Genomic DNA, 14721 nt, shown 5'->3' with positions numbered 1-14721 from the left:
ACATCTGTCTTGTGATTTGACCAAAAAAATTAATATACATTTTGATTGCTTGATGTGAAAGAGTTTTATCAGCACAAACGGTGATACTTAGCCTATTCCCAGCACAGTAGCCTCTGGGTTGTGATGGCTCTGGACTGGAGTGCTACTATTTTTCTGATACTTGGTACCTGTGTTTTCTGCTGGGCAATCAAAGTGTCGCATTTCAGTTGCTAACAGGTTTAGCTGAAGAAAGCCTTACCTTTAATTTTCTGTTGTACTCCTGTACTGAAGTTTACTGTCTCAGTTTTAGGTCTGGCTCATTATGTTATGCCTCTTGAACCCAGTTTTGTAACCCAAAGAGAGAAATGTATGTATTCCACTTATCTCTGCTGTTGGACAATAACTTCTGGCAGTGGTGAGCATGTAACCACCTGAGCGAGCACAGCAACATCTGCAAGTGGTCTGTGAACTGAAGCCCTTTGTTATTTAGTCTCTTCCTCAGCATGTTCTAATGAAAAGAAGCAATTCCACAAGCAGTGAGGCTATTCAGTCTTGACCCAGGTTATTTTAATCTCCTTGTTGACTTTGAGATGAAACCAGTGCTGTGCTACCTTTCCAACCTTGCAGACAGATTCTCACCTTTCTGTAACTGCTGTTATTTTGTGAGACAAAGTGTCTAATGCCAGGGCAAAGTTGAAAGAATTGGGGGAAATGTAGTGAAAGCTTGTTTCTTTTAGAAAAGTAATACAGCCAGAGTGTTGTGTTGTGTACAAACAGAGAACAGATATTTTTTGCAATCCTACACAGAGGAAAACCCCCTTTATTTTCCCAGTCTTTATCTATAGTTTTTTCAGTTTCACCACTTAAATTATACACACTATGTGGAATATTTTGTTTGGGACATTCTGTCTAGCAATGTAGGGGAAAATTACATTTAGATGTATTTGATGGAGCGTTGTTCTTTATTTTCTCTAAAGGATATTTGAATTATCAATCAAAATGAAAAGTTATAAAACACCTTTTTCTTCATTTCCTGTGGAAGTGTATTTAAGGAAATGATTGAGCATGCAGGTTGAAAACTGCTAAGTCACAGTGGACTAATACAGTTATTAATATGAGCACCTTTAATTGGACTGAAACTTGTTTGTCCTGATCCAGTTGGTAAGTGGCAAACTTCTCTTACCCAGAGGAACTCCCTTGGATCTCACTTTCAGTCTCTGAGTAAGTCATCCTGTGAGCATTGTGCCCCCCTTCCTATGGGGATTCTGGCTGTGAAATAAGTTGTTTCCTTTGCTTAACCATTGAAGTAAACTTGAAAAATGCTTTGGAAACCATGGTTACATGGTATTTTGTGCCCTAGAGCATCAGCAGTTGCAACAAGTTTAGCTGCTCTCCTGGAAGTCTGCGAAGATCCTGCTCCAGACCTGTAGTGCTGGGATGTTACCATGTGCCTGCCCACATATCTGTAGCTAAAGCAAAAATAAAGGCAGTTGTCCTGGGCATCGTCTGGGTGATTATGTACCCGGGCCAGTGTTAAAATCTGGAGTTGGGTTAAAATTTAATTAACTAAACAATTTGAGATCATTTGAATACCGTCTCCTAATTTTATGGGAGAGGTTTTAGCCAGACCTTCTGTACTAATGAGCTACTGCAAAAGGTCTGCAGCTAAATTTCTGTGTGGATCAGTAGGACTTACTGGCCAGTGAAGTAGTTCTTGTAATCACAAGTACAAGCAGGATTTGGTCAGCATGAAATACCTTCCAACCCCCCCCCAGTTTTATATTCCTAAATTTCAGGTTCCTAAATGTGTATGAAAATTGTGATCTAGTACAACTCAGGGAAGTACTAAAAATGATATAGTACATTTATTTTCTGCTGCTATATTTTAAATTTTATTTCAGCTTCAATAAAATGATGCTGTGTATTTCATATCTTCCACTGTTTTTATTTTTGTCCATTGTCATCTTGCTAGCTTCCAAATGAGGGAAAGAACAGAGATGTTTTGGGATATGAAAATAGAAATGGTATGTGGGGGGTGGGGGGAAAAGGGCAGATTTCTTTTTTTATTTTTATTTTAGAAGATAAAATGCTGAGTTTTCTGGCCTGGGTGCCATCATGAGAACCTGGTGGGGAATTAAAGGAAGACATTGCTTGCAGAAAACTAAAAGTGCTACACAGAAAATATTTCCTGCATCTTCTGTTGGGGTAGTATCCACCAGATGTGGCAGTGTGAATTCCAGATTTGCAGGAAAGATGATCCCAAGCCTGATCCTCTCTGCAGGCAGAGCTCCAGTGTATGTAACTGAGGAAGGACAGATCGTGATGCTCCTGTGTCCTTGAATGAGAGCATCGAGTATTTTAGGTGAATGAGAGGCTAGATGGATAGGCATTTCAGCCTGTGAGAAGCTGATTTATGTTCCTTTATTAAAGAGTCCCCTCATGAAATTCAGTGGCTTGTGGAATGCAGAGGATCGAAGGAGATCATCAGATAGTCCCTTTTGGTCTTTAATGTGTCAGTTCCAGGATACAAAGAGATCATGTGGAAGAGAACCAAGGGGATTCAGACTTTAAAACAAGGCTCTGAAGTTTAGAGATACGTGGACTTACCCATCATGGCCTCTGGGGAGCTGTAACTGGAGACACTTCGGTGACATTCACTTTTTATCTGCTTCATCAGGCACACCACCAGTACAGATGTCTCATGATACTCCTGATTTCAAGCAAACCATTTGTGTGTTCAGAGTTTTGTTGTTAACTTCATAGACACAACGGGTGGATTTAGAGTCTGGAGGCTGGAATATGAGATGGTAGGACTGCAACCCTTGAATACTCACAGTAATGAAGCAGTGTGGGGATGTTTTATTATCCAGTGTCTGATTATTTCTCTGTTCCCTTTCATGCTGTAACAAACCAAGTTGTGAAGCAATTGGAATTTATATGATGATGTGAAACTGAGTCTCAGTTCTCAGTTCAGAATGGATTCTTTGCCTGCGAGTGAATGGTTGGAGGCAGGTCAAAAAGTCTCTGTAGCTGGGATAGAGCTGGGGAACCTGGCAGATGGTGATTGCTATGTATAGCTTAGAACTTACTTGAATTTTTTAAAAATTTAATATTTTATTACTAATTTCCATTTTTACTGCTACTAGAAGACAGTGGTTTTATTTTAAGTTCCTGTGGCATTTCATTTTATATCTGTTGAAACAAAAGAAACAATTCTAGACCCAGCATAGGAGTAGGGGAATAGAAACATCATATTTCTTCAGAACTGGAGTTAATTTTAATTGGGATGCTTACTTTTGTGCATTTCATATTTTGCAAATGAATTATGTTAAGCCTTTGTTCTTAAATGATTTTTTTCCTATTTAGTGTATGTATGTGCCTTCTCATCCATTTGTACACACCAGCAAGTGTCTGCTGAGGCATAATTCCTACTGCTGAAGCAGCTGTAAGTGCTTTCCCAACTAGCAAATGCTGCATAACAAGGCAGAAGACTTCAAGGATTCTCCAGTCTTTTTTTTTTTTTTTTTTTTACTAATGTGTGGATCACCATGTGTGAGGATGTCACACAGAATAAATCTTGAGTCTGTTTTAGCTGATACATACAATCTTTTGAAATGGTATGTTTTTTCTTTCATGGTGAGAGCACAATTATATTGGTATTTTCACAATTTTGTTTCAGATGAGAAGAAGCAGATGGTTGCAAATGTTGAGAAACAGCTCGAAGAAGCGAGGGAACTGGTATGTTCTGGCTTTTCATATATTAACTGCAAATTCCTAAAAAGAAAAGTAGCATCATTGATAGTAACATTTAACACTCATGCCCTAAAAATACTTAACAGTGATGTATTAGAAAATGAAATAATAGTCTTGTAATAGTTCTTATTTGAGGATTTGAAATACAAGAAGAGTGTATCTTTTTTTAATCCTGTGTTAAGTGTGCAAGGCTTGCACTATTGCTGTAAGTCAATAAGCGGTTAAAGACTTAGAGTTTAGGTCTCTAAAACTAGGGGTTAGGTTTTAGGTCTTTTACTTTGGGAATGGAATTAAATATTTGCACACCACGACTTTGTTTTTGACTTGTAAGACCCAGGCACCTACTTAATTTCATCTATCAGAATGTCATGTAGAGCAATATATCTTTTTTCCATTTTAGCAAGTGAGACTTAAAGGTGAGGGCAAAGGGGCCACGGCAGTGTGGGTCAGGGATCCAAGAAGAGTGTAGGTGTTAACCAAGCATTAATTTGTGATTCACACTAACAAAAACACCCCAGTATGTGACAAGCAACATGTGCTAAGCAACTGTGACTCTTCTTTAATTTATTTTGTTCCCATTACAGCCTGTTGTGTCTTCCATCTGGGAGGAGTGTAAGAGTAGTTTTGTAGATGTGGAGTAAGGTATTGGTGACAGCTGAGATTTTCTTTATCCTACATGGCCAATAGTTCCTTACCTGAAGTTGCTTTTGTTTATTGCTTGCAAATGGGTTTGGTTTATCTAATGTCAGCAATGTAATCTGAATGTTGGGATAGGGAAAGAAATTAGCTTTTCTACCCCTGAATTTCTTATAATGGAGAGAATTTGAATCAATTATTTGGCTACTAACTAAACAATAAAATTAACTTTTTGAAGTGGAATAGGAACAAAAAGCCTCTCAACTGTTTGTAGGCATAGATGGTGTTTTTGGTTTAAAAATAGAATTAGTCTTTTAGACCAGAGCATTGGAATAGCATCCAGAAAAGCTGGATCTTGGGATGAGTTCCTGCAGTTTTGCCTTGTAAGGATAACAAGGCACCTAACCTTCCTGATTTGGTATCTCCAGTGAGAAACATGGTAAAATTACTGTCTCATCTCATGAGAATGTTCTGAAGATACATTATGGCATTTTGGGCACTTTCGTATTCAAACAACTGCAAAAAGTAGAAATCTAGAAATGTTTTTCAGCTCATTTTCACTACAAATTGACGTGGCAAAAGACAGAGCAGTACAGAGAAACTGCAGTGTGGGTGGTCATTCACATTTGGTTTTCTACTCCAAATAGATTGCATGTAGCAGAAATTGAGTTAATGGCTTCTTACTTCTCTCCTTATGTCAGAAAAAGTTCATCTAAGTTTCTATTTATTACAAGATGAAAAAATAAAGCCAGTATCTGTATTTTTATCCTAATGATGATCTTTATTTAATGTACTCTTTTCTTTCACTCTTTTGGTTTAGGTCTTTAGATTCAATTATTGGGTTTGAGCAATTACCCAACATGTTTGTGATTAATGTCAAGGCTTGGGTTTAGTAACCAATTTGAACAAACCTGCTAATAACAGAACTGATTAAAAAGATCCTCTTTTAAACTAGAGGCTACAGTAGAAAATCAAAATAAAACTAATTCCTTGCTACTGATAGTTTTCTTACATTGGTTTACTTCATTTTCTTGCATAGTCAAAGGTGGGATTATCTGATTTTGTTTTATTTCCTACTTGGCTAGGAAATAACACTCTCATGAATTATAAATATTATTATAGAGATAATTTATTTGTATTCACAAAGCAGTGATGGTTTTTAAACACTGTCTGCTTTGTTTGGGTAAAACCACTGGTGTAATTGATTTGATGTATGTGCAGAACTGACATGAAAACTTTCAGACTCCCAGGCTGCTTTTCCAAGCAGACCTGTGGAGTAAGAAATCTCTGGAGAGAAATCCTGTTGTTCTATATTGGATGTGGAGTATCTGATTGTTATTTTTACCAGGTTATTAAGAAAGGTGATAGTTGAGCTAACCTTGGGGAAATTCTTCAAGTATAAAATCTACCATGTGCTGGAAGAATTGTGAATTTTTGAATGAGATTCTACTTTCAAGAAGACAGAACTCTCTCTCTCTGTTATTTGCCTTTATCTTTGATGAAGAATGCATCACAGAGTTGTTGCATTGCAAATGCTGGGTTATTCTTGGCTTGCATTTTTTAGTTTAGATCTCTGTTCTAGTTCCTGTAAAATAGTGAAGCTTACAAGTTTCTTGAAATGCTAGCAGCTGATTCCAGAGCCCAGAGCAGATTCATATGGAGAGCTTCCTGTAGGAGGGGGAGACTTATTTTGGAGTAGACAGCATTAGCCACACTACTTCATTGTATTTTTGAATGGAAATATGCAGGGCTGCTCTACTTTTGGTTATTTATAAAAAATACTATTTTAAGACCAATAATATGAGTTCTGGAAATGGACATAATCAAATTAAGTTGCATTTAGATTCACACTTACTCAGATCACTGTCTTCTGCATGGCTTCTCTTGAAATTTCTCAGCCCAGCCACAAAGTGAACCCATTTAATCTCATGATGAAAAGACATTGGTAAATACTGGTCAGCCTAAATGTGCTTCATTGTTGTTCCTTGGACCTTACAATCTCTAATGTTGATTCTTTGGAATGAAAATTTTAGATTTCATGGACTTTGTGGATTTCATGGACTGTGGTCTGATTGTGGGTGCAAATTCTGGATTTACTGATAGATGTTTTTATATAATAGACAAGAATTGGGACTTCATTAAAATTTCCCATCCTTGCACATATATGTATATAGATAGGTAGATACGAGAGAAATGTTTATAGAACATTTGAGATCAAATACATGAAGATGAAATTGCTAAGAAATAAGCTATTAATTCCAGTTGTTGGTTTAATTTATAATATCCCTTTGGAAAGTTAAGCCTGAGCTAAAGACCTGCATAGAATTAGAAATTGCTTTGTGTGTTTCAATTCATTAGCGACTATTTAATTAAAGTCTGCTTTATAGTTTATTATTGAATATAATTTTGTATAATCAGAATAGATCAGGCAAAATGACTTTTGAGTATCTGGCATCCATTGATTAAATTCAGATGCTTTTCTTATGATATGAGATGAAATTTCAGAGTGTAAGCAAGTGATTACATAGGAATAATTTCTAGCAGTCCCTTGTGAAGACCTGCAACCAGTAGCCTGGGAACCTAATTGAAAAGCATTTCTGCTCCTATGCCATGTTGCTCAACCAAGATCAGTAGGAGGTGAGTAAATATTGTTTCAGGTGCCTACAGCAACCAAAGAGAGGTATTCTTTTATCTTTTTTTAAGTAAATTGGAAAGATTTTAAAAGGTAGGTGTGGGTTTTTTCTGCTGTTCAGAGTAGAATTCCTGAACAGACAGCACCATTTAGAGCAGGCTCCAAGACCCAGTGGGCAGGTAATTAGCAGCTCTCATTTACAACTTTTGATTTGCTGTACCAGTGTTCCATATTTTAGTATTTCAGGCCCCTTAGAATTCCACATGGCAAGAATAAATAAAAAAAACTTTTGAAAGATAGAATATGTCTCTAATTTTTTAATCCATTTGACTGTATACAAGTTATTGTATAGCATTGTCATTGAATCCTGAAATTCAGCTATTTGTTATACTAACATAAACATTTGGGACGTAGATTTAGGAAGACAGGTTATGTAATTCTGCTGAGTTAGCAATGTTTAAAGAAAAAAGAATCAGTTTATTAAACATAAGAGTTACTTTATTAAACATACAGGCTGGTGGTAAATAAAACTTCAAAAATATGTATATATAAATAAAATACTTTTCAGCCAATGGTTTCCAAAACCACACAGCTAGGTGGAGGTAGGCTTTCTTTGGAACTATGCTCATATGCAGGAATTATCCTCAGTTTTGCTATCTTTTTGTAATAAGATGTATTCATCACAGCTGGAATTGAAATCAAAAAATGTTTGGCTCGAATAATTCCCTCTGAGTGTTAGCAATACTAATGTTGTCACTTGTTCCTTGACATAAGACTGTGCAAAGATTTTGATAAATTGTTTGTGTATTGCGGAATAAGCAACGCTTTTCCTTATAAAGAAGGAATATTTCTTCAACTTAGGTAAATTTCTTGTTGTTTAATTAACCTTTTGATTTATATACCTCCTCTTTGTTTTTACTTTGTCAGCTTGAGCAGATGGAACTTGAAGTTCGAGAGATCCCACCTCAAAGCCGAGGGATGTACAGCAGTCGAATGAGAAGCTACAAACAAGAAATGGGAAAACTTGAAGCTGATTTTGTGAGTTTTTAACATATTACATAAAGAAGGCTTCTCTAAGGATTTTTAAAATAAAACAATGCAGTTTTTCAGGCAAATGAGAGGGCTTTTTTGACTAGTGTGAGATGAGTTCTGCATGTATCCTGCTATGTTTATGGACAGGTGAAGAGAAGCTTTTCTTTTGGCAGCAGTCCCATACAAATATTTCAGTTGCTAGCCTCCTGTCCCTTTGTCCTGTAACTCTGTTGTTTCTCTGTCATTAAACATTTTGAGTGTTCATGATGCATGCAAAATAGTCAGCTTTTAATCCTGTTTCTCGAGGAACGACAGCTTGTAGTAATGTGGGCAGTAACATGAAAAGCACTATAATCTCCAATCCGTGGAATTTTTGAATGTTGTTTATCTCATGTGTACTTTATTTGTTAGTCACTGTGTTTTCTTTTCCATTGCACTTGGATTCCTCTTGGCTTTTGTACAAATTGGTTATAAATACTACATTTTTTGAGTAATGGATGCAGACTAACAAGATTCCCTTGTCTAGGGGCTTCTGTTACAGTTATCAGTCCTTTTTTTGTGACTGGGATTTGCACTGAATAGATTTACATAGAGACAAAACTGTTTCCTGTAAAATACTGAAAAAGTTCAAAGGGATTGCAAAGTGTAGGAAAATGCTATGTTAATTGGCAGCAGCTCAGTTCCTCCAGGGTAGGGAGAAAGAAATAACTAGTGGCAGTATTTTCCATTCACTGGGGAACTGTGAATTTCCTCAGGTTGCTGGCAGCAGTTTAATCCTTCAGGGGAGGGGAGTCAATGTTTATACCTGCAGCCAAGAAATCCAGCTGACTGTCACTCCTGTGTGCTTCTGCCAAGTTGAGCAGTTGCACAAAAATGTATGAGAAGATGGCTGCAGTTTGTAAAGTTTGAGGACTGTTGTAATAAAAAGACTTGCATCAAAATTTTGAGGCAGTCTCATCTGTTCCCCTGTAGGAATTGCATGTGGCCAAACAGTGACTTCCCAGAGAGAGCAATTTCTGGACCAATTGTGAATGCTGTTGATCTTCTCAGATATTGGAGAATTTGCTGTCAGCATGTATTTGTTCCTGACCTATTTCTATATGTGGATAGATGGTGGAATTCATACTTTCATATTCCCAGGCAAGTGAAAATGAGAGAGTTCAGAACAGAGCACTATAGGGAAGAGGAGAAATGAGTGCAAGAAATAGCATCATAGCACTGGGAGTTACATGATCACAGGAACATAAGTTTGTTCGCAGAGTGAAGAAGCAAAAACATGAGAAAGAGGAAGGAACAGATTGTAATAATGGGTAGAAGCAGCAGTTCCAAACCCAAGGATCTTCAGCAGAAGATCAAGGAAAGAAAATGATGTGAAGGATGGAGTAAAGTGCTGGAAGAAAACAACTGTGCTTGAAAAAAATCTCACTTATAGCAAACAGTGGTGTTACAACTAAATGCTTTACACAGTTCCAGTTTCTAAGTACTAATATATTTCTAATTTTGTACATAAGGATATAAGATTCTTTTTGGATTATTATCCAGGCAAATAGCTACTTGTTGGAAACTAAAAAACAAAATCAATTGCAAAAACTGCATACCTCAGTGGACAGTCTTTTTCATTGTGTTCTGTATTTCAAACCTAAAGTGAATGCAGAACCAGCACTAGTAGTTTTATTTAATATTAATTGATAACTTGAGAATTGATCTTGTGGTTATTTGAATGCCTTATAGCATCTGAAAATTTGCCCTCACCCGAACAGTTATGGAAAACAGCAGAATGACAACATGTTTAAAGCTAGGAGAAGGAAACATGGGGTTTGTGGACTGTTCCCTTGTTCATTCTTTACTGGCAGGATGGACAACATTAAAATTTATTTTTAACATTTAATATGTAACTGGTGAGTTTATTTTATCTTGAGCGGTGTGTGCAATAATGACAAAATGCCATCACTATAATATTATTTACTAGGTGCTGTGGCATCTTTGTGAATATGTAGGGGTTTTTTCCCCATACACTTTACTGTGTTGAAGTATATTCTGAAAAATACAGATTTAAGCTCTGTTAAGCTGTACTTAGAAAAGTTACTCCAAACATGGCTTTTCATCTCTAACTTTGGAATCAAATAGGAAAAAGTTGAAAATAGGAGATTTATTTCCTCTCACTGCTAATCCTTGTTGGTTTGAGACCTGCAGTTAGGTGTCAGTGCCCTGCAGTCCAGGGGTGTGTGAAGGCAAAGGCATTTACTCCATGCTCTGTAAATGCACGTGCATAGTTGGTAAAACACTAATTGCAATAAATCTTATCCAAGGAAAAAAAAAACACCTTGCCCTGCCTTAGCCCTCTCTCTTGAAGGGGAACAGTGATAATGAAAAAAAGAATAGCACATTTTTGTCTTTAAAAGTACTGAGGAAGCATAGCACTGTGAATACTGATGGGGAAAATGAACAGAGCGAGCTCTGCACCTCAGCTTGAGTCCGGAGTGGCTTCTGATGCTCACCTCAGTGCTCTGCAGTCTTCTCTGGGGAAAAATATCAGAACAGGGCAAACATGAAGTGATGCTTCTCTGCAGAAAAGCTGCACACATCTTGAAAAGCCAACTTTCAGGCTTGCGATAACCGTACTGAAACAGAATGAACCTGTTTGATAAGACTTACGCCGTCTTTTTTCTCTTGCAGATGTAAATCTTGGGTTTATGATCTCATTTTCTATAGCACATCCCAAGCCCTTCGTTTCTGGGGGGGTTGGTCCCCATTAGGTCAGGGAAGGTGTGGTGGGACCAGCGGGGCTCTGCTGGGCTGCAGGGCTCTGGAACACGCTGCTGGCTCTATCTTGTGGTCCCAGATGGAGTTGCACATCACAGTCTTGTGCTTTCCGGGTTGCTCTACAGCTTGGGACCGCCTGTGAAAGAGTTCCTGAAGCTTAAAACAATCTTCCTGTCAGGAAGTCCTTCTGCATTTTACCGATGCACCATTATGCGGTTTAAGTTTGAAAATATTTTTTTCCCTGGCAATTTCAGATGCAGAATGTCCATGGTGCCTGTTTGAAGTAAGTTCTGATGGCAGAAGAAAATATTTAAATATATGGGCTATAGGCGTCGTTTATTCATACAAATAAAGCATTTAATGTTAATTGTTACCTAGAAGTAGCCACTTACCTTCAAACAGTGGGGATATGCAGTGGTAAAAGGCTTCCAGATTTTATAAACATTACTTTGAGCTAAATCTATCCCAGTACATGTGAAAATGTGACTCTATAGACCTAGCTAATATGTGGTTATTTCCTAGCATTTGTATCCATCCCCAGGGTTCCACATACTGGCTCAATGTCAGGGTGCCATAAAATAGAAAAAAAAAAAACAAAGGCAGGCATTTATTTTCCTGAAAAGCTTACTGTTGACATATAAGACATTCAAATAGATGAGGACATATAAAAAAATCTTGTAAGACCACATTATACAGTAATATTCGTGTTGCAAAAATGAATATTGCACAATCAGTGTTGAAAAGGAGGTGAGTATATTGAGAAAGAAGAAATAGCCATCAAATAAAGGAGGCAACATAGGAACTGTTCCTATCCTGTCAGCAGCTCAGAGGTAAATCTTGCTGATAGCATTTGTTATCAGTTCAGGAGACAGAGCTCATTCCCTTTAAATCCTCAGAACTGGTGTTGATTTTGGTAATTCTGAATTTGGTAATTAGAATAGCCTTTAAAAGAAAAAAGGAGGGGGGGACAAATTTGCAGATACATAGATGCATTGTACAAAACTTGACTAAACATTTAAACATTTCTGGCATTTAACAATAGCTCCAGTCAATAGTGAGTTATGTATTTACAATTTATACCTCCTGCAGGTTCTGTTTAAGATCATTGTTAAAATTTTAGCTGCTGTTAAGCTTTAAAAACATTTAAGGAGATAAACAATGGAATTTCCTTGATTAAAGTTACCTGTCTTGTATGACCCTCAAACACCACCTGAGTCCAGAAGCTCACCTGAACAACTCATACAACTGTGTTAGTTATGTGCAAGTACCCCTTTCCCCATTTCAGGTTCAGTCACCTACCTAGACAAGTAATCATATGGCTGTAAGCATAATGAACACCATTTGTCAAATGACAAGTTGCTGGCTGTACCTTTATGGCCAGTCTTCCCTAGCTCTCCAGTTTGAACTAAAACTGAGTCAGCTGCTGCTGCTCGGTTATTTTGATTTATAAAGCAAATAGTGAAATAATGTTTTGTACTTACAAGATTGTGAGCCATATGTGGGACTGCTGTGTGTATATCTTAATTGTTGTATCCCAACAGTGTTTTTAAAAACAGGGAATCAGTCATGCCATAACATCATGTGTTCTCAAGAACCTTGTCTGGGCTGGTACAGGTACCTTTAGTGAAACCTGATCTGTTGACACATTTAAAACTTCTGAAATCAGATTAGCTTTCACTATGTGAATAGTACAGCTCTTTTGAATGGGTTGTAGAGGATTTGTTTTAGTGCACACAAGATTGAGCTATGTTTCAGAAGAAAGAATTTGAATTATCTGGCCATGTACGTTACAATATAATTTTGAAAAAGCATATTGTGAACAAAAGTTCCTTCACTGCCATTTTTATAGATACTGTCTCCTTCTTGAGATAAATAATCACTCCTCTACATTCTACTCAAACTGCTCCGTACAGAGGTACTGTTTGTTTTCCTCTGTTACTTTTCTAATAACTTCTGATATTTTTCTGCCTGACTGTGCATTAGGCTGGTTTCTTTTCTGTAGAGGCTCACTCCACATTGTCTTCAGCTTGTTTTCACTCATTGCCCCACCCTGGTGGGTTTGTGGTGGGAAAAGGTGGAGGCATTTGACCTTTTGCCATTACTTGATTTATAATACTGCTATTTTAAATGGGGAAAAGGTGATATAGGGAAAAATGTTCTTTTTTTTTCATTTTGGTAACATTCAAGGCATAAACTGATGAAATATTAGAAAGTGGTTTAACTTAAAACCCTTGTAGAAAATTTGCTCTAAGCTATTTATGTCTTAAATTTCTTTTTACTTTTTTTTTTGTGTGGAAGTTTGAAGATGGAAGTAAATTTATTTCATAATGGAATTTACTAGTGATGAGATGCTTTTCTGTGGAGGAAAGTGTGAAAGATAGGAGTCAACATACTGAATTTATAGCTTACCTAAAGAGTTACGATCATCTTAGCTGAGATTCCTGAGAGGCCAGACCAGTGAAACTCACCTTACCTCCTGGGCTTTGTAATACTATAGGTGTTGCTTGCAAAGAATTATCCTGTGTTTGACCAATAAATGTGTTCTGCATCTTGTAACTCAATGTGTAAAGAGACAACATGCTGGGTGAAGGCAACCAAGGAGCAATTTTTTTGTCATCAGTAAAGCTAATGCCTTATCTAGATTCTTCTCTCAACCAACTCTCTCCCCTTTGACCCTCACAGGAAATTCTGTGTCTCTCTTCTGTTAACAGATGAGGCTAAAACTGGTGATTTTTATGGTGTCTCTTTGTTGGTCCTTCAGCAAGTTGTGGTGGAGGTGATGCACATGATTTTAAGAAACACCCATTTGTGTAGCTTAGACTTGGCTGACTGGTTCCAAATAAAGGTGTTTTCAGGAAGTGATTTGGTGAGTCTGATAACTGTGTGGCTGGGAGCTGTGAATAGAAGGTGTATGACTCACACAGGGCGTTGTGAGCATTCGTGCCTCTTTCCTTTCTCCCTTCACACACAAAATGTTTCTGTACTAAATTAAGTTGAAAAGTGGTCTGTGGTAGAATGAAGTCTCTCTGTAAAATGTGTTTTAAGACATGTAATAGAAATTCAGCATGATATCAGATCTGCCTTTTTCACTTAGCAGTCTTTCTCACCTGATAGTTTGTAGAGATGTTCAGATTTCAGCCCTCATCAGCCTTCCCCAAGTAGAGAACTTCAATTTCTGTTTACCTTGGAGTTTGTTCTTATGTTAAAACTTCTACTTCTCAAAATAGTAGAATTAAGTATGCTTGCTGTTCTTTCTAAAAGAATGGAAGAAGCCGTGTTCATGCAAAATTACTTCTAACCAGCTGATGATCGAAGTGACTTCATACAGAAAAGGTGAATGCTGGTTTTGGGGGGAGGGGGGCACAAGAGGAAAGGCTTTATTGTTTCCCACTCCCTCAGTGATTTCTTATTCTACTCAAGTGATGCTTCCACACCTGTCTTGCAAAATGAAGCAGCTGTCGCTGTCCTGCTTTTGGTAGCAGCCCTAATAACGGTCCTGTAGTTGAACATGGGTGTAGGAGGTAATGATGAATGAGGAAAACAGAGTAACCTTATGCTCACTTCATTGTATTGCTCACCTGCACTCATTTAAGTAGAAGTTTGATTTTGTTTCTATCACGAGGTAGAAATATAAAGATTACCAAAAAAAACAAAAAAAAAAATCAGGCAAACTGTGCAAAACCCCCATCATTTGAACGTTTGCTTTTCAGTCTAGAGCTACTTTCTAGAGTTCCTTAACGTGTTACTATGTTTTTTCTTTTCTTTTTTTTTTTTTCTTTTTTTTCCCCTAGCTAGAGAGAAGCTATTTTGCATTTCTTTGCTGACTAGGGAGAGACACGTGCTGCTGGTAAATGATAAGAAATCGAGAGGAGGTTGGTCAGACCCGGGCAGGATTAATTCCAGCCGCTCCCGGTGTCCCGGTGCGC

The 14721-nt window shown here is 37.4% G+C and overlaps 1 protein-coding gene across 4 annotated transcripts in view; it reads left to right on the top strand.

Moving 5' to 3' along the window:
* Positions 1-14721, top strand: part of VTI1A (vesicle transport through interaction with t-SNAREs 1A) — a 257024-nt gene that overhangs the window by 3077 nt on the left and 239226 nt on the right. For 3 of the 4 annotated variants that reach the window (XM_062496219.1, XM_062496220.1, XM_062496221.1), the window contains exons 2-3: positions 3659-3717; positions 7928-8038. In XM_062496219.1, coding sequence (XP_062352203.1) covers positions 3659-3717; positions 7928-8038 — 170 coding nt within the window. Of the gene's footprint in view, positions 1-2798; positions 3718-7927; positions 8039-14721 lie in introns of those variants that run through there. The other variant, XM_062496218.1, reaches the window with a different exon arrangement.

This window comes from Cinclus cinclus, chromosome 7, assembly GCF_963662255.1.
Source record: "Cinclus cinclus chromosome 7, bCinCin1.1, whole genome shotgun sequence".
Taxonomy (NCBI): Eukaryota; Metazoa; Chordata; class Aves; order Passeriformes; family Cinclidae; genus Cinclus; species Cinclus cinclus.
The sequence above is the reverse complement of the archived record's forward strand: the minus strand, read 5'-3'. Positions and strand labels throughout refer to the sequence as shown.